The sequence below is a fragment of the Geotrypetes seraphini genome, chromosome 3 (genome assembly GCF_902459505.1).
Source record: "Geotrypetes seraphini chromosome 3, aGeoSer1.1, whole genome shotgun sequence".
In the NCBI taxonomy this organism is placed as follows: domain Eukaryota; kingdom Metazoa; phylum Chordata; class Amphibia; order Gymnophiona; family Dermophiidae; genus Geotrypetes; species Geotrypetes seraphini.
Window position 1 is genome coordinate 79,382,436 of NC_047086.1, and position 24,259 is coordinate 79,406,694.

At 44.9% G+C, this 24,259-nt stretch overlaps 1 protein-coding gene across 1 annotated transcript in view; it reads left to right on the forward strand.

The window, feature by feature from the left end:
* Window positions 1-19,655, forward strand: part of TPO (thyroid peroxidase) — a 79,244-nt gene extending 59,589 nt beyond the window's left edge. The window contains exons 12-15 of the mRNA XM_033937549.1: window positions 530-700; window positions 6,383-6,514; window positions 14,581-14,680; window positions 19,171-19,655. Coding sequence (XP_033793440.1) covers window positions 530-700; window positions 6,383-6,514; window positions 14,581-14,680; window positions 19,171-19,315 — 548 coding nt within the window. The 3' untranslated portion in view covers window positions 19,316-19,655. The remainder of the gene's footprint in view (window positions 1-529; window positions 701-6,382; window positions 6,515-14,580; window positions 14,681-19,170) is intronic.
* The last annotated feature ends 4,604 nt before the right edge of the window (window positions 19,656-24,259 follow it).

A 24,259-nucleotide genomic window follows, 5' to 3' on the forward strand; every position in this document is an offset into this window, starting at 1 on the left:
TTCTGCCTTCCATATATCTTCTAATAGCAGTTACACATACCCTAGATTCTTTTTATTAATCTGGTTGTAAGTAAATGATTATAGATATGGACTTTTTCTATACCATTGTGTCTTATTCAGATTTTGTGTGTTTGAACTGCTTTCTGTAAATTTCTTATAATATTCAATAAAAACTATTGAACTAAAAAAAAAAAAAAAAATACACACTGGTGAAACACGCTCAATACCTTCACCCCTCTTAAGTTCAAGCCAGTACAGCACAATGGGGAAAACGCCTCAGATGTTACAAAGCTGACATAGCTTTGAAACTAGAAAGGAGAGCTTAAATTGTTGATTAGCTCCCTTTCAGAATTCTATCATAGAATTCTAACAGATAATTATTTGTATGCACAATTGTAGTTGGAAAATTTAATAAAGATATATATTTAAAAAAAATCTAATACTGTAAATTTGCATATTTTTTGAAGGAGGTTTGTTTGGGGTTCTTTTTTGTTTGTTTTTAACTTTTCATTTTGTTCTTTGTTTCTAGTTGGCAGTTGTGATCTTCCAAAGAGAGTGGCCAATGGTGACTTTATACTTTGTTCAGAAGGTGGGAAAGATATAGCAGTTTATTCATGTCATCATGGTTATGAATTACAAGGACAGGAGCAGTTAACCTGTTCAAATGGCAAATGGAGTTTTCAACCTCCAGTTTGTGAAGGTAGGCAACATGTTTACGCATAAGTCAGATTCTAACTTATATCTTATCCCCCCTTTAATAAAACCGCGATCACAGTTTTTAGCATAGGCCAGCATGCTGAATGCTCTGCACTGCTCCCAACACTCATAGAGTTCCAATGAGCATCAGGAACAGCGCAGAGCTTTCAGTGCACTGGCCTACACTAAAAACTGCTATCGTGGGTTTTGTAAAAGGGGAGGAGGGTATTTTTGGGGAAGGAGGGTATTTTTTGGGGTTGGGGGGTTTATTTGCCTATAAACAAATTCATCATTATGTGAAGTCATTGGTTCCTCCGGGCCTACGGTTTCGCTTGGGCCACCATTTTCATCTCTTTTTTGCTCAGTTTCATGATAGTGGCCTGACGGTGTCTGTGTTGCGTGGCACTCTACGATGCCTCTCTCCTCGGAAGTCCTATGAAGCTTTGGGGCATCGCTGGGGGAGAGATCTGGGTATACCTGTCGAATCTCAGAATTTCCCTTCCCTTATTAATTGCATTTCCTCTATTTCTATTAGCGCCAAACTGAGGGAATGTCAATTTTGAGTGCTCTATCGAGCATATTTTTCCCAAGAGCGGGTGCATAAAGTTGGGGGTATTTCTTCCCCGACCTACCCTAAGTGTCAACAGGGCTGTAATTCTTTTTTCATGCATTTTGAGAGTGCCCTCGTGTGAAAGTTTTTTGGAGGGCTGTGCTCCGTTTTTTGGAACGGCTTTTTGGTCAATCTCTTCTGATGTCTCCGGTGGGCTTGCTTCTGGATCGGTATGAATCTTTGAGGGTGTCTGATCGGGGACATCAGATGTTGATCTGGAAGGCTGCTGTTATAGGTAAGAAGATCATACTTAGTGTCTGGATGCAAGCGACCGCACCTGCTTACTGGGCTTGGAGGAATCGCTTTCACACTTTGATGCTCTTGGAGCAATGCTATGCCCGCTTGTCGTTCAAGCGGAAAAAAGTCTTTTTGCAGATCTGGGATGCCTATATTCAATCGCTTTCCCTTAGGGCCAGAAGTCTGGTCTTAAACTCGTTTTAGCTGCTGATACTGCTTCCCCGGGTTGGTTGGTGTGTTGTTTGGATGAGTGTGGATGGTTGGTATGGATGGTTGGGTGATTGTTAACCATGCGTAGAATGGTAGGGTGGTCGATTCTGTGTGTGGGGGTTGGGGAAGGGTTATTTTCTTTGGTGTTTGCTGAGCGGCATAAGAAAATAGCTGGCTCAGCAGTCTCTCTGCTTTTCCTTTTTTTTTTTTTTTCCTCTTTTGCTATCTTCGGGGTACTGGATAGGGGTTCCCAGGGTAGGGGGGGTTTCTGGGATGAGGGATGTGTTTGCATTTGGGAGCGGGTGGGTGGGGGGGGGAGTTGGGCTTTCTTTGAAAAACCTGTTTGTTGTACTCTTGGTATTCTCGATCTTGTTGAACCATTGTTTTGTCTAGTGTAATTACTGATTGTGCATCAATAAAACATGATTTACTTTAAAGTGTTTTGTCAAAGATAATAGTGGCTAACAATTTCCACAATTTCATATTTAATGAAATAACTATTTCATCAGCATTCACTTGTTATATGATTTTAGTTCAAGACCGAATCAGGTAAAAATACTGTGTAAGAAAAGGGGAAATCTAATAAACCATAAGTACTTAAGACATTCCCAAACCCTTATTTTATTTAGAGCATAATTTTATAAGCTATTTCTGCATTTCAATATGGATTTTATGCCTCTTACTATAGCAGACTGTACTTCTTTAAATCTACCATTCTTGAGGGAGTGGCCAAGATGGCATTGTGAAGAGACTTTGGGGAGTTTGTCCTGTTGGGCATTAGAGTAAAACTGTCTTTGTTGCATTGTAATAAAGTATTATCTGAATAACTATTCACCTGCTCTGGAAATCTATTTGCAGACATTTTCTGTGAACTAGCTGCCACAATAATTACCTTCTCATTAAAGAAAGGTGCAAAATCATTAGCTGTTAATAGATGTGATAATGCAAAGAGAAGCAGTTGTTTATTAAGCCAGTTATTATATAATTTCTTTGCTTTTCCTCAACTCTTTAACTTTTACTCCCTTTTTCCTTTCTAGGTCTCCTTAGAACTTTTGTTCCACATTGCTCACCAGGATAACTGTCTTTTCTATTCAGTATGGAGGAGCCATCATCCCCAGGCCATTTGACCTTGTGTTCCCTCTGAAAAACTACAATATCTGATCCTGTGTACACCGCAAACGTCATGCCCCTCCCGTCACTTAACTATTTCCCTTCTTAACTGTTGGTCAATCTACTTTAAAGTCCCTTTGACCCACAGCATCATTCAAACTACTCACCCCATTCTCTTCTACCTGATTGAGACATGCCTACACCATGGGAAGAGCCATTTATGTATTGTTGTCTTCCCTCTAACTGTTCAAGATCCAAAAGCTTGAAGAGAGAGGGAGGTCTATGGTCCTTTTCTTGGACTCTCTTCCCATAACAGAGATCTCCTCATCTACTTGTTCATAACCTGTCCACCTTGATACTGACCTCATGCTTCATCTCTTACAAACTTACTTACCTTTTCCCTGCCACACACTCCCTTACCGAAACTCTCACTGACATCAGACTCCTGGGCCAATCAGGGCCTTAGGCCCTTCCCTGGTGCATCCTAAGATGCACCAAAAAGGGAAAGGCCCACCATTGTGAAGAGGCAGCCAAGCAGCCGGAGGGAGTAGGCATCCCTCTGGCCCACTGTACTACAAAAGGTATGGAGGAGTATTGGAGTGCTGGGGTGGGGGGATTAGGTCTTGAGGGGGTGCCAGGGTAATGGGGTTCAAGTCTTGGGGGTTGTAGATTGGGGTAGTCATGGGTTTGCAAGTGGGCCTGCTGGCAGGAGGGAATGGGCATCCTTCCTGCCTATTGCGGTTGAGGGAGTTGTTTCAGCGGTTCCAGCAGGAGGGAGTGGGCATCCCTCTGGCTGGGGGACTTCAAGCAGGGGGGTGGCAATAGGAGGAATTGGACATTCCTCCTGCCTTGGACTGTGTCGGAGAGGGGGGGGAGTCGCTGCCACTGCAGCTCAGTTGATCATGGCAGGGAGATTCCCTTGGCACAAACAGTTCAGCAGCAACACAATTGACCAATGAGGAGGTTACACATGAATCTCCCCGTTATGAGATCATAACCTTTATGGGACGGAGGAGGGGTGTTTCTGAGGTCTATGGCTAAAACAGAAGTAGCAACATCAGTTAAGGATTTAAAGGAGTAACATAGAAAGAATATTCTAAAGGTTGGAAGCTTGGAATTTGATATTGGATTTATTCACATGATGTCAGACATTTTGATCTCCCCTTTTCAATCATTTCTGACCTTAAACCTGGAACCCCAAAGTTTTTCATTCCGTCCACTCCTACTTCTGACTCTTATATCTTATTTCACCACCACAATTGCAAACTTGCACAAATCCATTTTTTCCCACTCTAATCCTTTCCCTCTTACTTTGTCTCCCACTTCTACCCATTCAAACTCTGTTTTTCTCATAGCCATTTACCATCCCCATTGCAGGATTTAACACCATTTCTTCCCCTTTGGCCCTTGTTCTATGAGGCCACTCTAGGTCCTCTTTCAATTTTATCTATAAATCTGCCCTTTCCAGAATTTTGGCTTCCTCCAAACCCACTAGTTATTCCCTTGACCCTTTACTTTCCAGTTGGTTAAAACCTCATCATTTGGGCTTTTTCTTTATATATCTTCTATTTTGAACTTCAGTCTTCAATCTGGCAAGATTCTTCCTATTTGAAATCTCACTTTGGTCTGCCCTATTCTGAAAAAGAATCCCTTAGTTCTGTTCAACTACAACTCTATTTTAAAGCTCTTCATTCTCACCAAATTAATAGAAAGTTATTTTTTTTCAATTTCTTCATTCTGCTGAAAAGGCTAATATCCTTCATACACAGAAATAAAGGCTTCATCCTGGACATAGCATGAAACCATGTTAACCAACCTCTTAAGTGACTGGTACCCCATCCTCGACAAAGATAGAATCATCCTAGGGATTTCACTCAACCTATATTCTGCTTTTGATCTTGACAACCATGAACTTCTCATTACATGAGCTTTCTGGTACAGTGCTAAAATGGTTCATTGCTTTCTTTCATGATCAAATATTCTCTGTCTCTACTCTGTTTCTTCCCCAGCTCATTTTCTCCACTGTACAATATTCAAGATTCCATCCTCATACCCCTTTTTTTCAATATTTTCCTAAACCCACCTGCTGTCTTCATAAGTACAAGACCAGGGAATTTTATGCTTACTTTTATATTGATAATATTATTTTGCTTGTACCATTACACTGCACAACTCCAGATCTGTCTCTGATTCAGCTTTGTCTTCAGTTTCCATTCTTAACTCCTTGAAAACAATTGCTTGCTGGATCACTGGCTTAAAATGCAGCTTCATGGTTGCTCCCACCCCTGGCCAGTATCCCAATACATCTTATTTCATCATTCAAATACCTAAGTGTTCATCTTGATAATTCCCTTTCTTCTGAACCATACATTTTCCCATGTTTAGATCTGTTTCTGGGCGCTCTGCTAACCCATGCATTCTTTGACACCCCCCCCCCCCCCCAGGTCCAAACAGTTCTGTCTGTGCAGGTCTTCCTCTTGATCATCTCAAATGGTTACAATCAGTCCAATATACCACTATCTGTCTCCTTTGTCAAACAAACAAGTTTAATGCACCTCCTTCTTCTCTACCAGCACCCCTGGCTTCTCGTTAATTACCAAATCCAATTTAAAATCTTAGTCCTAGCATACAAAGGGCTCTGGATAGGCTAAACTTACTACCAATCTTCCCTCATCACCTCCTATCATCTGCCCTTCTCTTCTGCTCTGCAAACACCTTCCATCTTTTCATAGCTCCTCCATCTATGGCTTCCCATTAATCAACCAGATAAATTGCCATTTCCAATTGGCCCCCCACCTTATGGAACTTGCTTCCTCCTATCCAGCTCAAGGCATCACTTGTCAATTTTAAGGTGGCCTTGAAATCCCCCCTCTTCTCTCAGGCTTTTAGCAGGATCTAGAACTGGCATTCTCTCTACCTTGACTCCTCCTATACTCCTCTTTCTATCGGGCATGTGAATTAGTGTTCCTTTTTTATATCTTCTTTTTTAATAGAATTTTGTACACCATTTTGTTTTGCCCCTAAGAAATGCAGTTTATTAAGTTTAATAAATATCATAATGAAGCTTTGATAAAACTCAGAGACAATCAAAACTCTCTCTTGTAATTCTTGCAGTATTTATTTATTCAGTTTTCTATACCGTTCTCCCAGGAAAGCTTAGAATGGTTTACATGGGTTTATTCAGGTACTCAAGCATTTTTCCCTGTCTGTCCCCGTGGGCTCACAATCTTTCTGATGTACCTGAGGCAATAAGGGGATTAAGTGACTTGCCCAGGTCACAAGGAGCAGCGTGGGGTTTTGTGGGTTTTTTTTCCAATTCTTTATTCATTTTACCATCTTCCACCAAGTATACAATACAACCCCAGGGTGCTGAAGCTGTATTTTTAACCACTGCGCCACACTCTAAATTGGTACTGCAAGAAGGTGCTGTACATTTAAGAAATAATGCATCACTGATTGTATCAGGAAACAAGAACTGATAGAAATATTCAATACTTATGGAATATCTTTACTTTACAGACATTAATGAATGTGAAGATCCACTGAATCCACCATGCCATGCTTCTGCTGCATGCAAGAATACCATAGGCAGCTATGAGTGTTTATGTACAGATCCATATGACCTTGCTGAAGATGCAAAAACTTGTATAGGTAAGGCTACTTTTTTGTTGTTAATATTTTAACTTTCTGTTTTCCTTTCTTCAGACTATTCCATTTATTTATTTAAGTATTTACATTACATTACATTACATTAGGGACTTCTATTCCGCCTATACCTTGCAGTTCAAGGCGGATTACAAAAGAGCTAACTGGACATTTCCAGTGAAGTTACGACAGTTTTGGGGTTTGGGTTATTTTTGGTTACAAGGGAGGAGAGGTACCTGGATTAATTCCGGAAGAACTTGCAAATTGGATATTAAATTGACTGTACGTTACTGTGTGATATAACAAATAGATTACAGTTAGAGTACAAATAAAATTATGTTACATTTCAAGGATCTGAATACTTGGTTGGTGTTTTGGGGAGGAAGAGATTATTTAAGTGGAGGTTTTGGGGGAGAATTTATCTAGGAGGAGGGGGAAGGGTTGGGTTAAGATATCTGGATAAATTTTTTGAAAAGTAGGGTTTTATACCACTTATAGCCTAAGAGGGGCATAATCAAAAAAACGTCTAAGTCCCCTTTTGGCCTGGCCCTAAACGCTGAAAGTAGCAGCAGTGTAAACATCTATTCTCAAAAAAAATCATCCAAAATGAGTTTTTATTCTGAGAATGGCCTAGCTCTACGTTCAGCAGTTTAATCGCCCAGATCACCACTACATCAAAACATAGAACACATTATCAACCAAAAAATTGCCCAAATCCCAAACGCCCAAAACAAGACATATTAAGCAAAGGAGGGGCCAGTCCTTCGCCTAAAAGCTGGATTCTGTAACCGGTGTCTGTCAAAAATAACACTGGTTACAGAATTCCCCCTCCCTCTGGCAACGATCGCGGCAGAAGAGATACCTCATCTCACTTGCCGCGATTGCAATCCCCCCCAAACTGCTGTGACCCGTGGCAGGAGAGATGCCCAAACTTTCCTGCCACGGTTCACGGAAGTTCGGGGGGAGGGGGGGAGATCGCGATTGTGATCCACCCCGAACCCTGAAACAATACCGACAGGAGGGAGCCAAACTCCTCCGGCCAAGGCGATCCACGACGCCCCTCTCAAATATGGGCAGGAGGGATTCCAGGCCCTCCTGCCCCCGAACCCCAATAGTCCCTCTCGGACCTCAGAACCCCCCCTAACCCCGCAAAACCCCTGACACCCCATACTCCCTACAACCCCCCTAAACTTACATGAAGTTGGCCAGACGGGTCCCAAGCCCATCCATCCAGCAGCCCACCATCCTCCAAATGGCAGGCCTAGGGCCTGATTTGGCCAGGCGCCTAAGGCCCCACCCATAGCAGGGGCCTTAGGCACCTGGGCCAACTGGAATTCCAGTTGGCCAACTGGAATTCCTAGGCCAACTGGAATTCTGGTTGGCCCAAGTGCCTAAGGCCCCTCCTTTGGGGCACTTGAACCTCCAACACCTCCCAATCATCAACACCCCTGAACCTTAAGACCCCTGACATCCCCCAAACATGCAGAACCCCACCCCAGCACCTCCAAACCTCCAGATCCCCAACCCCGACCCCTAAGCCCACTCCTATATCCCGTATCTTTTTCAAAGAAAGGCCGGATGAAAGGATACTTACTCCCTCCTGCTGGCAGACCCGCCACTTCAAAATGGCAGACCTTCCCCTTCATGGTGCATCCTGGGATGCACTGGGGCAGGGCCTAAGGCTCTGATTGGCCCAGATGCCTAAGACCTCTCCCATAGGAGGTTCCTTAGGCATCTAGGCCAACCAGTGCCTTTGGCCACTCAAGGTGCATCTCAGGATGCACCGGGAAGGGGAAGACCAGCCATTTTAAAGAGTTGGGCCTGCCAGTTGTACACATCCCTCCTGCCGGCCATTTTCTTCAAGGTATAGGAAGTCATCGTAGGGGCAGGGTGTTGGGGGTCATCTGAAGGAGAAGGAGACCCCAAATGCAGGAGGGAGTAGGCATCTCTCCTGCCGTTATTCAGTTCAAATTATGTGGAGTGTTGATGGGGGCGGATGGCGGGCCTGATGGGCAGACAGGCTTGGGACACGTCCGTCTGGCCAACTTCATGTAAGTTAAAGGGGGTATCAGGGGTGGGGGGTATCAGGGTATCGTGAGGTTAAGAGGTTTGGGGATTTGAGGGGGCAATCGGGGGTTCAGGGGGGTGGTCATGGGGGGTGCATCATGGGCAGAAGGGCCTGGGATCCCTCTTGCCTGTATTTTAGGGGGGTAGGGGGTGCATCATGGGCAGGAGGGCCTGGGATCCCTCCTTCCCGTATTTGAGAGGGGGGTCGCAGGTCATGGATCATCTTGGCAGGAGGGGCTGGCCTCCTTCCTGCCGGTATTGTTTCGGGGTTTGAGGGTGGATTGCAATCACGGCAGGAGAGATTGGGTATCTCTCCTGCTGTGGATCGCAGCAGTTCGAGGGGAAAAATGAGCCATCTCTCCTGTCACGATCCTTGTAGTGGGGGGTGAGCATGTTGCTGGGGCTACTGAGCTGATCATGGCAGCCACGATCAGCTCAGCATCCCCTATTCAGAACTTATACCTGTTGTGACTTGATCTAAGTCAAAACGTATAAGTTCCGACTGGGCAACCTGCTCAAGTTTTTGGTTATACTTGCTGTACGACTAAGGGCTCCTTTTACTAAGGTGCGCTAAAGAAATTAGCGCATGCATGAAATTACTGCGCACTAAACCCGCGCTACACTTCTAGAACTAACGCCAGCTCAATCCTAGCGTTAAGGTCTAGCACGCGTGGCAATTCAGCGCATGCTATTCTGCGCGTTAAAGCCCTAATACACCTTTGTAAAAGGAGCCCTAAGTCTAGGTTGGCCCACCTCCCACCCTTTCCCCTCCTCTAAAAATGCCTCTTTTCGCTCTAGGCATTTAGAGGCAGGGCAAAGGTCTAAGCTGGTTTTAGATATCCCCCCCCCCAAAAAAAAAAAAACTGCTGTGACCCGTGGCAGGAGAGATGCCCAAACTTTCTTGCCATGGTTCACGGAAGTTCGGGGGGAAGGGGGGAGATCACAATTGTGATCCACCCCGAACCCTGAAACAATACCGACAGGAGGGAGCCCAACTCCTCCGGCCAAGGCGATCCACGATGCCCCTCTCAAATATGGGCAGGAGTTCCTGATACATTTAGCGCAGTGGGTGATAGAGAGAAATTACTTTGAATTTGAAGGGACGTATTACCAGCAAATCCAGGGGGTTGCGATGGGGGCAACGTTAGCCCCGTCGGTGACCACGCTATATGTGGGAGAGTTTGAGGATAGAGAGATATATTAGTCGGGTTATTTCCAACATATTCCTTTATGGAAGAGGTTTTTAGATGATGTTTTCTTTTTATGGGAGGGCCCTGAACAAGATCTTCTAGATTTTCTGAGTTGGATAAATACTAGAGACCCCCGTCTATAATTCATTCCATCGTATAGTACTGAAAAAATAGAATTTTTAGATATGAAAATAATTAAGGAAAATTTCCGCTTAACTACACAGTTATTCAGGAAACCAGCAGCTCGTAATACCCTATTGCATTTCTCCAGCCATCACCCATATCATCTAAAGTTAAATCTCCCTGTGAGTCAGTATCAGGAGGGATTGGGGATCTTTTTTTTATCTGCGGGGAGAGGGGTGTCTAAGCTGTCAAGCCTTATTTTCTTGTCAGTGCCTGAGCCAATCAGCACTCATTCAGTGACCAGAAAGTAAGATTATGACGGCTCTGACCCTGCCAGAAAATTTTGCGCATAAATGTAACACAACAAAGTTATAGAATCACCTGGTGATGATAGAGAATTGCCCAGAGTGATTGTTTAAATATTGATGAGCTCATTTTACTGCCACATTAATATTAATCAGTGGCGTACCAATAGGGGGGCAAGGGGGGGGAGGTCTGCCCCAGGTGCAAGCCCTGAGGGGGTGCTCCCGGCCTTGGCGTCCAGTTTCCTCCCCCCTGACATCCGGATTTTCCCCCCCCCGGCCCCCCCCATGAGGTGGAGAAGCAGCCCGCAGCGGGATCGCGATACCAGCGATCCATGCGCTGCTTCGGCGCTGCTTCCTCCGCTGACATCGCGATCCCACTGCGGGCTGCTTCAATAACGTAGGTGGTGCGGGGAGGTCAGGGGGCGAGCAGTCCTTCATGGTGGGTCGGGCATTCAGGCCTTCAAGGGTGGGGGACTAACAGGCAGGTAGGCCAGGGGGGCAGGCGGACCGGCCTTCAAAGGGGCGGGGGGGACAGGCAGGCAGGCAGGCCTTCAAGGGGGGGACAGGAAGGCAGGCAGGCCAGGGGGTCAGGCAGGCAGGTCTTCAAGGGGGGGACAGGCAGGCCAGGGGGTCAGGCAGGAAGGCCTTCAAGGGGGGAGGACAGGCAGTCAGGCCTTCAAGGGGGGGGGTGAACAGGAAGGCAGGCAGGCCAGGGGGACAGGCAGGCAGGCCTTCAAGAGGGGACAAGCAGGCAGGCAGGCCTTCAAGGGGGGGACAGGCTAGCAGGCAAGCCTTCAAGGGGGGTGGCAGGCAGGCCAGGAGGCAGGCAGGCATTCAAGGGGGGGGACAGGCCTTCGGGTGGGGGTGCAGGCCTTCAAGGGGGGGACAGGCCTTCAGGGGTGGGATGCAGACCTTTAAAGGGGATACAGGCCTTCAGAGAGGGGGGCCCTTGAGTAGAAGTACACGGAGGGAATGGGAGGAGGTTCAAAGAGACGCACATATGCCGGACTTTGGGTGGGAAGAAATAATGGGTCTGAAAATAGAGGAGAGGGAGAGAGATGATGGATCATGGTTTTTAGGGAGGGAAGAAACAGAAAGGGAGAGAAGTTGGACACAAGGGATGGTGTGGAGGGGGGATAGAGATACTGGATAGGAGGGTAGTTGGGAAAAGAAAGGGAGAGATGGTGGACCCTGGGGAGGTGGGGAAGGAGGGAGAGATGCTGGATGAAAGGGTAGTTAAGAAAAGGTGGATCTGTGGAGGGAGATGAAAAAAGGAAAGATGGCAGACATCTGGGGGAGGGAAGGGAAACAGAAGGGGAGGACAGAGATGGCAGATGGATGGTTAGCACGGAGAAAGAAGAAAGGAGACCCTGGCAAGCAAGTTATCAGAAGACAACCAAAGCCTTGGACCAACAAGATTTGAAAAATAACCAGACAACAAAAGGTAGAAAAACGAATTTTATTTTCTGTTTTGTGATTACAATATGTCAGATTTGAAATGTGTATCCTGCCAGAGCTGGTGTTAGACCGCAAACGTGAGCTAGGATTTAACAGAGAGGAAAAGTCCTTTTTGTTTCTTTATTTTATTTACACCACAGCGCCAGTGTGGTTATGAGTAACCAAAGGGGGGTGAAAAAGCTATAAAATAAACCCACCAGGATGTTTGAAAAAACACACCCAATTGGGCAGGAAAATTAAATCAAAAAACCAATTCAATAGGCTGAATCGAATCGAAATTTTTTATTTTTTTTTCCTGAATCGGGCAGCACTAGTTTGCGCTACTGTCTTAGACTTTAGGACCTGGGATTGGGAAGAGATGGCATCCTCAGTACTTTATAATGCAAGTGAAACGAGGATTTGATCAGACTTTTGAAGGGTCTGCAGAAGAAAAATATTGTATAGGCCGGGGACATGAGACAGCAGGAAACGGGAACTTTTCTTCCTCCTATTTTTGTGAATGGCAAGGCTGAGGATGTCGGAGAGTTCAGTTAAAATATGTGCTTTATAAGAAAATATAATAATGTGTTTTATAAAGTTTATAAGCATTGCTGGCCTACCCGGTGAGGTGTTTCTAGTGGTGGTGACAGCGTGTCAATGTGTTGAGAGGAAGAGGTGGTCTGGGAAATTCTGCTGAGCAAACTCTGGGCCCATTTCCACCCCCCAGTTAGTCCACTCCACTCAGCTGGTTCACACACTGAGTGGGTCTTTGGGTGTTGTTCCTGGGTAGCTGTTTTGGGGTCTCTTCCAGTGGTTTGTCAGTATCTCCTTGTGGTCCAAGGAAGGAAACTTTGTTAACCTTAGCATTGACCTTCAGAATATGTTTGTAACAGCGCTGCTTGTGTGGCATTAGGCTATGCAGTGATCGAAAGAAAAAACCAGACCTTTGCACATTTTTGCACTATATGGTGGGTGTATGAGGAGATTCACATTTCCTGCACAGCTAAGTCCTTGTGAAGTTACCTTGTTCTTTCTGTATTTGATATCTAGCAAGGTCTCTGTTTGGAAGGAAAGATCTAAGCTTAAAAATGAAGTGGCCAGAAGTTATGGTAAAAGCAGATAGTGTTGCTGGTTTTAAGAAAGGTTTGGACAAATTCCTTGAGGAAAAGTCCAAAGTCTGTTATTAAGACATGGGGGAAGTGTCTGCTTGCCCTGGATCGGTAGCATGGAATGTTGCTACTCCTTGGGTTTTGGCCAGGTATTAGTGACCTGGATTGGCTACCATGAGAATGGGCTACTGGGCATGATGGACCATTGGTCTGACCCAGTTAGCTATTCTTATGTTATGTTCTCATCTGTAGGGGTCTTTGTTTTCACTTCTTATTTTAATGTATTTTTTTCTGGGAACTTATCAGTGTTTTTTATAATGGGAACAAAAATGGAAGAGAATTAATGTGTGTGGAATGGGTGGGGGGGGGTACCTAATTTCTTCAGCTAAATAATTCAATCCACCTCAACCAGACATAGGAGAACCCACGCACTATTCACACACTCTCCAACCAAAAACATCAAAAGAAAAAAACTGTTCAACAACTTCCTAGCCATTCGAGCTGCAACACTCGACCCCCCCCCCCAACTCTACAACCTATTGACCTCGACCACAGACTACAAAACCTTCAAAAAAGAAATAAAAACCCTTCTATTCAAAAAACACATAAAACCAAACTAACACAATCAGAACTGTCCCAAGCATCACCTGCAACTACTCCATATGTACTTCTGATGTCATGACAATTCAGACATAATTTGTTATGTTTGGAATAATGGTTACATATATGAGGTTCAATAAAATAAAATTTTCACTGCCTGTTTCTATTCTGACCATTTATTCCGTTTCATGGTTATTTTTTTACATGGGGGGGTGTCAAAAAATGATGGGCCCTGGGTGCCACATACCCTAGGTACGCCACTGATATTAATGACCTCATTGTAATCCATTTGCATGGCAGAGTTGGAGTCTAAACCATAAATAAACAGGAGCTGTAAAGCATAAACCTCAAAACAGTAAAAAAGTATGTAATTAAATGAAAAGTGCTCAGTCAGTGATATAAACTATCAACGCGGTAATGGTTAAATCTTCCACATCATAGCACAACCTCCCTGCCCTATCAGTACATCATCAAAACTATTTTTCTCCATGCAAGAAATAGTAGGAAAAACAAAAACAAACTTATCTTAGGGCTCGCATCCCAATCAATTCTTGCAATATTCAATGGATGCTCAGCTAGAGGTGGTAACCAATCCCTAAAAAAAGGTGTTCAGTTAAAAGTAAAAAATAATCCACAAAAAGGCAATCCAAACCCCACAAACTTCTTCAGCATGAAATCGTGTTTCACAGATGCATCTTCAGGAGGAAGAGAACCAATGAAAAAACCATTGAAATACCAATAAATCAAGACTGAAAAACCAGCAGAGAGCCGAGCAGATCTCAGAGCTGGCTACTCCACATAGAGTCCAAAGTCAAGTGAAGTTGGAGTCTTCCAGGAAGCCTGGAAAAGATCGCGGTGAGTTATTTTGAAAATCAGCCGGTAAAATACTGCCACACTAAACCGGCTGGAGACGGATTAGCGACCATTGTTAAAGGCACGATACGTTTTGAGAATCTTCCTCTAAGTGCTCTTGGTCAGTTTTCTATGAGCTCAAATTCCAGAGTGCGCAACTTCAAAGGGGGGGGGCAAAGATCTGGAAGGGGCATGAGCGGGCTTAGAATGCAGGTTATAGAATACCAGCATTTATGCACCTACCTACAGTTAGTCATGTAAACATAGACTTACACTAGTATTCTATAATAGAATTGTTCTGTGGAAATGCCTAAATCTGTGCCAATTGCTCATAGATAGATATAATTTTTGTTTTGTTTGTTTAGCTATAGTGTTTTTTTATGTTTCAGATTCTGGAAGGCTTCCTAAAGCATCACTGGCTTCTATCATTCTAACCATTATCTTAATCATTTCCTGGACATTTGCTGGTTGGTTAGTGATTTGGCAATGGTAAGTAGTATTTGTTCCCAATCTGTACTTTATACAGCAAATCTTCTAATTGTTCTAACCTAAATCACGTGTTCACTCTTTCCAAAAATACTTGGGCTAGATGGTATGCGATGAAGCTAGGTAATAGATTAAAAATAACAAACAAACCAAAAACGGACAAAATATTTCTTCACACAATGTGTAATTAAACTCTGGGATTCATTGCCAGAAAATGTTGTGAAATCAGTTAGCTTAGCGGGTATTAAAAAAGGTTTGGATAATTATTGGCCATTATTGAGATGGTTTGGGGAAATCCACTGCTTATTGCTAGGATAAGTAGCATAAAATCTGTTTTACTACTGTATACAGTGTACTCGAATATAAGCCAAAACTTTACTCTGTTTTATTCCTCCCACATAATCTTCTATAACCACTCCACAATGTCAGCCCAGAATTTCACGGTCTATAAGCACGTTATGTTATGTTATGGAGTCAGTAGAACCTGGAAATTTGCAGTGGGTTGAGCCATACAATGTAATTCTCTCTCTATATATATATATATACAGTCAAACTTCGGTTTACGAGTGCTGCAGTTCAGTGGCACACCAAGGGGGGGGGTGGGGGGTAGGTCTGCCCCGGATGCACGCTCCAAGGGGGTACACAGCCGGCCGGATCCGGAACTAGAGAATGACATGGTGGGTAACCTACCACAACAGTGAGGAAAAACCTGTATCTACCGTGGCTACCGGGACAAGGCGATTCACCGCCCCGTGGGGAATGCACGCGGTCACCTATCACGCTCCCTCCCTCCTTACTGCTGCCGCCGAGTTGAAACAGCTCCCTATCTCCCTCCCTGCCCCTTACCTTCATGGCCACGAGTCTAAATTGCCTTCTTACAGCAGCCAGAGCGTTGAAGCTGCATGTGGCTGCCGTAAAGGTCATCTCTGATGCAACCGTAAGTTGCATCAGAGACGACCTTTACGGCAGCCATATTCAACTATAATGCTCCGGCTGCTGTAAGAAGGCAGTTTAGACATCGCCGGCCACAGGTAAAGGGTAGGGAGGTTTGTCGCACTGGGTGAAAGCGCCACGAAGGTAAGGGGTAGGGAGTAGGAAATGTGGGGTGGAGAGGAAAAGACGCTAAAGGGAAATGGGTAAAACAGAGTGGGGAGAAGGACGCTGAAAGCACATGGGGAAGACAGAGGGGGGAGAAGGACGCTGAAAGCACATGAGGATGACAGAGGGGGGAGAAGGACACTGAAAGCACATGGGGAAGACAGAGGGGGGGAGAAGGACGCTGAAAGCACATGAGGATGACAGAGGGGGGAGAAGGACGCTGAAAGGACATGGGGAAGACAGGGGGAGAAGGACACTGAAAACACATGGGGAAGATAGAGTGGGGAGAAGATGCTGAATGGAAATGGGGAAAAGAGAGTGAGAGAAGACGCTGAAGTGAAATGGGGAAGAGAGAAGGGGAGAAGGATGCTGAAAGGACATGGGGAAGACAGGGGGTGAAGAAGGACGCTGAAAGGACATGGGGAAGACAGAGTGTGAAGAAGACGCTGAAGGGAAATGGGGAAGAGAGAGTGGGGAGAAGATGCTGGCAGGGAAGAAGACAGAGATGCCAGACTTTGGGGGAGTGAAGGGAAGAAGGGTGCCAGACCAATTTGGAAGGGGGGAGAAAGGGAGAGACACAGTAACAGAACAAATGGAAGATGCAGAGAGAAGAGAGACAGTGGATGGAAGGAATTGAATGAGAAGATGAAGAAAGCAGAAACCAGACAACAAAGGTAGAAAAAAAATTCTATTTCTTTTATTTTTTTTTTTGCTTCAGGATAAAGTAGTATATTAGTTGTGTTGATAAAAATTTATAAACAAAGCCCTGCCAGCTGAACATCTCTTTCTCCAGTTCAGCAGCCAAAACTTTGATTTATAAGGAAGGAATAAGCTAAATATTGCAGTACTGAGGCTTGTATGGATGCTGCGAGGATGGTGACGGGGCGGTGAATGAGATGGCGGTGACGGTGACGGGGCGATGAAGGGCCAGGGACAGTGCAGTGAGGGGGACAGATTTTTTTCCCCGTGTCATTCTCTATCCGGAACCTCCCGTGCTGCTCCAACATAGCTGCCGTACTTATAACAGAGCAGGGTCAGCAGCCGCGCTGAAGTGAACGAAGGTCCTGTGATGACTGTGCCGTCTATCGCCTCTGTTCCGGAAGAGGTAAATGACGTTGGAGGGGGGGGTGGCCGGCAGCCGCAGTCATCGCGGGATCTTGCTGCAACTCCCTGCGTCTGCCGGCCCAGTCCCCTCCGACGTCACTTTCCTCATCCATCCGGAGCAGAAGCAGTCATCACGGGACCTTGCTGATTTGGGATGGAGAAAGAAAGGAGCATAGTAGGGTGGTGAAGGGAGAGAAAGGAGGTCAGGGTGTTATGGAAGGGTGTGGAGGGTGAGAAAGGGGGTCAAGGTGGTATGGAAACATGGTGAAGGGTGAGAAAGGGGGTCAGGGTGTTATGGAAGGGTGTGGAGGGTGATAAAGGGGTCAAGGTGGTATGGAAACATGGTGAAGGGTGAGAAAGGGGGTCAGGGTGTTATGGAAGGGTGCGGAGGGTGAGAAAGGGGGGTCAGGGTGGTATGGAATCATGGTGGTATGGAATCATGGTGAAGGGTGAGAAAGGGTGTCAGGGTGATATGGAAGAGTGTGGATGGTGAGAAAGGGAGTCAGGGTGGTATGGAATCATGGTGAAGGGTGCGAAAGGCGGTCAGGGTGGTATGGAAGCATGGTGGAGGGGGAGAAATGGGCAGATGCTGATGGAATTGCGGGGAAAGAGACATAAGGGGGAAGGATACTGCATGGAATTGGGTTGGAGGGAGAGAAAGGGGGCAGATGCTGATGGAAGTGAGGGTATGGGAGAGGAGAGAGTGAAATACCAGACCATGGGGGTGTGGGAGAGGGAAGAAGAGGAGAGGAAAGAGATGCCAGCCCACTGGAGGAGGGAAGGGAAGAAGATGGATGCCAGACCAATGGGGGAGATGGAAGGGGGAGGCATAAAGTTTCTGGAAGGGGAATAGAAAGAGAGAAGATGCCATATAGTAGGGGCAGAGAGAGAGAGGGTAGACAGTGGATGAAAGGAAGAGAGTGACAAAAAGATGAGGAAAGCAGAAACCAGAGAAGACAAGGTAGAAAAAATTATATTTATTTATTTTTTGCTTTAGGTGAGATGCATCGCTGTTTATGTGATGTTGCATTGTATGCAGAGTCCAGCTTCTTGGTGCTTCAGTTTAACCTTTGTCTACATATTTTTATTCTATCTCCCCATTTACAAAACTGTAAAGCGTTTTTAGCGTTGGAATCTAAGCTGTTACCACCGTGGCTAAAAACCACACTAGTTTTGTAAAAGGGGGAGGGGTTAGTTTGTGATTACATACTAGGCGAAGGTGTTTTCTGTGTTCTGTGTGTTCAAAAAGACATGGTTCTCTGTTAGGATTGACTGTGTAGGATTGATCTGTACTAGTCTGGCTTGTTTAGTTTTACAATGGGCTTATTGATGTACTGCTCACTGCAGTATGTAAGATGTTGCCTTTTCCTAGTTATTCATGTGTGACGTGTGCATTGTTACTAAAAATCATGTTTTTCATACAGATGGGGGGTGTCAAAAAATAATGGGCCTCGGGTGTCACATATGCTAGGTACGCCACTGCTGCGGTTTGCGAGTGTTTTGCAAAACGAGCAAAACATTTGCAAAATCCGCGCCTCGGAAACTGAGCTTGCCTCGATTTGCGAGCCTCCCCCTGCGATGCGGCATCCCCCCCCCTCGATCCGGCATCCCCCCCTGCTCGCGTCAGCCCCCCCACACTGCGATCCGGCATCCCCCACTCACCCACCGAAACACAATTGCTTACTCTGCTCTAGCACCAGCATTAGCACCAATGCACAGGACATGCCAGTGCCGGTGCCCGAAGATCCTCCCTGTTGCTTGTGCTATGCCTTGATCATCTGCGCATGCTCAAGGCCTTCTAGTTCTTGGAGATCTCCGAGAATCTTAGAGAGAATGAGAACTAGAAGGCTTTGAACATGCGCAGATGCTCAAGGCACAGCACAAGCAACAGGGAGGATCTTCGGGCACCGGCATGTACTGTATGTTGGTGCTGATGCCAGTGCCAGAGCGGGTTAAGTGATTGTGTTTGGGTGGGTGGGTAGGTGAGTGGGGGATTCCGGATCGCGGCAGGGGGGGGGGGGCGACACGAGCGGGAGGGGGATGGCAGATCAAGGGGGGATGTTGGATTGCGGGGGGGGGGGGGGTGGAGCAGCGCTGGTGGCCTCGGATGGGAGGGGAGGTGGAACGAATCAAGCGAGTTTCCCTTACTTCCTATGGGGAAACTCGCTTTGATATATAAGTAAATTGGTTTACGAGCATGCTTCTGGAACGAATTATGCTCGTAAACCAAGGTTCCACTGTATATTTTTAATAGTGCAGTCCTTTACTCTTTGTTATCTTTATTTTAACAGCAGGGCTCATTCAATTCATGACTCAGCTGGCATGAACGTGATAAAGGATGGAACAAAGCTCTCCAAAGACATAGCTTCATCCAAATGCTATGAAGTCAAGAACTCTTTGCAAAATATTTCAGCTAAACATGTTGAAAAAGTATAAGGGACTTATCAGGATATGTTTTCTAGTGATATACTAAACGATATTCATTTCACTTTCCAATGCATTTGAAACCAATTTTAAATCTGATTTTTATGCATTCCAGAATATGTGAAGACAGTTCTTTCTGCTCTGCTTAAACATTTGCAAACACATCTGAGGAATAAAGTTTCAAAAGAGCAACAGTGTAACAATGTTTTATCAAGCAATGCATCACTTTGATAAATGCCTACAATATGAGTGCCATTGCTAGAATTCCTTTATCTTCCTGCAATGATAAAAAAAGACATATTTTTAGCTTAAGTCAACCATCATTTACTGAATTTTGTGCATACAGTTTGAAAAAGTGTTTTTTTAGGTCAAGAACATATTGTAAACCACTTAGATCTGTCATATGCTGAAGTGGTATAACAAGTTCTAATAAAACATAAGCATAAAACATAAACATATGAATATCTTTTTTTTCTGAATCCTTGAGAAACAGTGTGGATACTTTTTCTTCCAAATGGGGTAGGCAATACTTTACCAGGGCTTTTTCCATGGCAAACAACTGTTTATCTAGAACAAGAGTGTCAAAGTCCCTCCTCAAGGGCCGCAATCCTGTCAGGTTTTCAGAATTTCCCCAATGAATATGCATGAGATCTATTTGCATGCACTGCTTTCATTGTATACTAATAGATCTCATGCATTTTCATTGGGAAATCCTGAAAATCTGACTGAATTGTGGCCCTTGAGGAGGGATTTTGACACCCCTGATCTAGAAGGAAAATTATTCACCAAATGCTCCCCTCAAAAACGAAGGTCATGCAAAAAAGAATGTCCTCAGGATTCTGAGGCACTAAGACCAACATCAATCTACTGCTCACCTTCTAGCTACTGCCATACAAGGAACTGTTGGGTTATGCCTTTTCTGTGCATGTTGATAGAAAACATGAGATCTGAGCAGAATTAGTCTTTTTAGTGTTGTCCACTTCTCAAGCACAGAAGATGCAATGCCCACTCTCTTCCAGAAGCTAAATTCTAGTGCCAGCCAGCCAGAAAATATTCATATCATATATATTTTTTTCTGTTGTGTTTTTGATTTCAGAATGAATGTTATTAACAAGTGTGCACGTTTCTTACAGTGTGTGCACTATTTGCAGAGGGTTGCCTCTTTCCTGATAGTACATGAATGCATGCACTATGTACAAAGAATGTACCTTCTTTGCAGAGAGTGCACACTCGTTAAGAAGTGAACATTTGGGGCTGATTTCTCTCACCGGGAGGACGTTGACATCCAATCAGGCACCCCTGCGGCAATCACCTGGCAAGTGCCGGCATTGGGAGGGGAGGTCCTCTCTCCCGACATTTAAAGAACTTTGAACTGCGGAACAGAGGGCTGATTTCTCTCACCGGGAGGACGTTGACATCCAATCAGGTACCCCTGCGGCCATCACCTGGCAAGTGCCGGCATCGGGAGGGGAGGTTCTATCTCCCGACATTTAAAGAACTTTGAACCACGGAATGCGATCCATGGACACGTGCCCAAGGACGCGTGTCCGAAGGGGTATGGCCTACCTCTGCTACCATTCCACTATTGGTCAGTGTACCTGAGGGCTCTGGCCTGGGATCTCTTCTTTTCTCCATCTACACATCTTCCCTTGGTGCTCTAATCCAGTGGTCCCCAACCCTGTCCAGGAGGACCACCAGGCCCATCGGGTTTTCAGGATAGCCTTAATGATGGAGCAGATTTGCATGCCCATCACTTCCATTATATGCAACTCTCTCTCATACATATTCATTAGGGCTAGCCTGAAAAACCGATGGGCCTGGTGGTCCTATAGGATAGGGTTGGGGTCCACTGCTCTAATCTACTCCCCCAGCTTCCAGTATCACATCTGTGCTGACTCACAAATCTACCTCTCTACACCTGAAATTTTTTCTGGAATCCAAGACGAAATCTCAGCCTGCCTGTCTGACATTGCTACCTGGATGTCTGGCTATCATCTAAAATTAAACATGGCCAAGATTGGACTCCTTATATTTCCTTCTAAACTTGCCTCTCCCCTTCATCTGTTCTCTATTTCAGTGGATAATGCTCTCATCCTCTGTCTCAATGGCTCGCAACTTCAGGGTCATCTTTGATTCATCTTTTTCCTTCTTTCCACATATCCAACAGACTACCAAACCTGTGGTTTTGTTTTTTTTACAATATCGCTAAAATCTGGCCTCTACTTTCTGAGCATTCTGCCAAGACCCTCATCCATGCTCTTGTCACTTCTCACCTAGACTACTGCAACTTGCTTCTCACAGGTCTTCCACTAAGCTATCTCTCTTCCCCTCAATCTGTTCAGAATGCTGCTGCATACCTCGTATTCTGCCAGTGTTGTTATGCTCACATTATCCCTCTCCTTAAGTCATTTCACTGGCTCCCTGTCTGTTTCTGTATACAGTTCAAATTCCTCTTATTGACCTACAAGTGTATTCATTCTGCAGTTCCTCAGTAACTCTTCTCTCTTATCGCTCCCTATACTCCTCCCAGGGAACTTCATTCATCGGGTCTCTCTTGTAGGTATCCTTCTCCTCTACTGCCAACTCCTGACTCTGTACCTTCTACCTTACTGTGATGTTTGCCTGGAACAACTTGCCTGACTCAGTACGTTGGGCACCATCTCTAATGATATTCAAATCCAGGCTGAAAGCCCACTTTTTTAAAAAAGTTGTATTTAAGTCCTAACCTAACCAACTTGTAAAGCACTCATATTTGTTTGTAATTCATGTATAGATTCACCCTTTTTGTTCTATGTGTCTGCCATAATTAGATTGTAAACTCTTTTGTAAGCTTCAGCCTCCTTTCAATATTTGGGTATAACTCTAGGGATGGATACAGCAAATCTTTATGACCTTAATATTCCCCATCTGTTGACAGCCACTAGATCTTCATTTAAACAATGGGAAGCCCTTCCTTTATCTCTTATGGGGCGCATTAGTCTTTATAAAATGGTTATCTTTCCTAGATGGTTGTACTGTCTACAAATTCTTCTGATATATTTGCGTGCTGCGGACATTAAGACTCCAAGGGAAGAAGGCCAAGGTGTCCTTTTCAATTTTGGTGGGTAACTGGCACAGAGGAGGGTTAGGAATCCCAGATCTGAGGCTCTATAACTTGGCCTGTATGCTTAGCCATCTAGTTGATTGATTCAACTCTATGGAGTTTCATACTCCCTTAGCTATGGAATGTACTTGGTGCGCCCCTCTTCATCCTCTCTACTGTATATACTCCATGCTTGTCCGAGAACTCTACCATTACATATTCATTCTTCTGTCTTGTTCCAGGTGACCCAGAGTTTATGGAAAGTCTTGGTTCGTTGGAATTGTTTTAGTACTCATTGCCATTGTAAGGGAATGGGGATTTCTTGCCAGGGATGGGGAGTTCTACTTACCATAGATGGGGGTCTTTGGGATTTGTTCAGCTCTGGCATTTTCTTACATATACAGCTGATACCTTTGACTTCCCTGGGAGATCTGGGGGGGGGGGGAGGTGGGGAATGGAGAGAGCTTTTTGCTTATGAGCAATTAAGTCATTATGTAAAGTCATTGTCTGCTGCTTCCTTATCAATGGATGTAGCTCAACTTTTGGATGATCTTTTTGCTCCTGATACTGAGGAATCACTGTCTATTGCGTATTTTCACTGGCAGTTGGTGTAACATCTTCCAGCTAAATCGATTGCAACCGCTCGCAGGGGCAAAGATTTGGCTATGGATATTCGAGAGGAGGACTTCTTTCAACTCTTGCAGCTTATTCCTTCCTGGGTTGGTTCTGCGGAATTGCAGGAGTGCCAATATTGTGTCTTATGTCATGCTTATGTTTCCCAACATGGTCTCTTTTGATGGGAGGTATTTCCTCAGATCTTTGTCGTTGGTGTCAAGCCTCAAATACTTTCATACATTCTTTTTGAACCTGTCCCCAGCTTGTTCAATATTGGCAGGCTCTTTTTCGGTATCTTGCGGATATCCTCCAGCAACCACTTCGGCTAAATCCCTTAGGTGTCCTTCTGGGGCAGATTTCTCTGTTAGGGGTTTGGGGTAAGGGTCCTCGTCTATGGGTTCTCAAATCTTGTATTGTAGGGAAAAAGTGCATCTTACAACATTGGACACAGGAGACATCTCCTTCCTTCTGGCATTGGCACAATCGTCTTCATGAGTTATTGTTATGGGAATTCCTGTATGGGGCCCCTATATACAATCGTTGCCTCATCGTGTTCGCTGCTTTCTCCTCAATCACTTGGGGGATGTGGCCGTTCTTCCTATTGGGGGGATTTTATATGGTGGTTCTGATTGGTCGACGCACACACGCTTTCATGTTTCTTTCTTTCTTTTTCACTGCATGACTGGGGGGAGGGGGGTTTGGATAGGTGGGTGAGGGTTTGGGAGGGCCGGGAATTAATGGTCTAAGAAGGGGTTTCACTGGGGTTCCTAATAATCATTCTTGCAGTGTCAATATTTCTGTATTATTCTGTCTTCTGATTTTACAATTTGAAATTGATGCAGGACTTTAGATGTTCTTTGTATTTACTATATTCCTAAATTTGCCATTGGTGATTATATTTGTTTTTTTGCATCAATAGAAAAAAAATTGTTTGATCGTAAGCTCTTTTGAGCAGGGACTGTATCTTGCATATTTAATACACAGTACTGCATGCATCTGGTAGCGCTATAGAAATAATAAATAGTAGTAGTACATAACATAAGAATAGCCTTACTGTGTCAGACCAATGGTCCATCTAGTCCAGTATCCCATTTTCACGGAGGCCAATCCAAGTCTCAAGTACCTGGCAAAACCCAAATAGTTGCAACATTCCTTGCCACCAATCCAGGGCAAGCAGTGGCTTCTCCCATGTCTGTCTCAACATCAGACTATGGGCTTTCCTCCAGGAACTTGTCCAAACGTAGTAGTCAGAAGAAAGC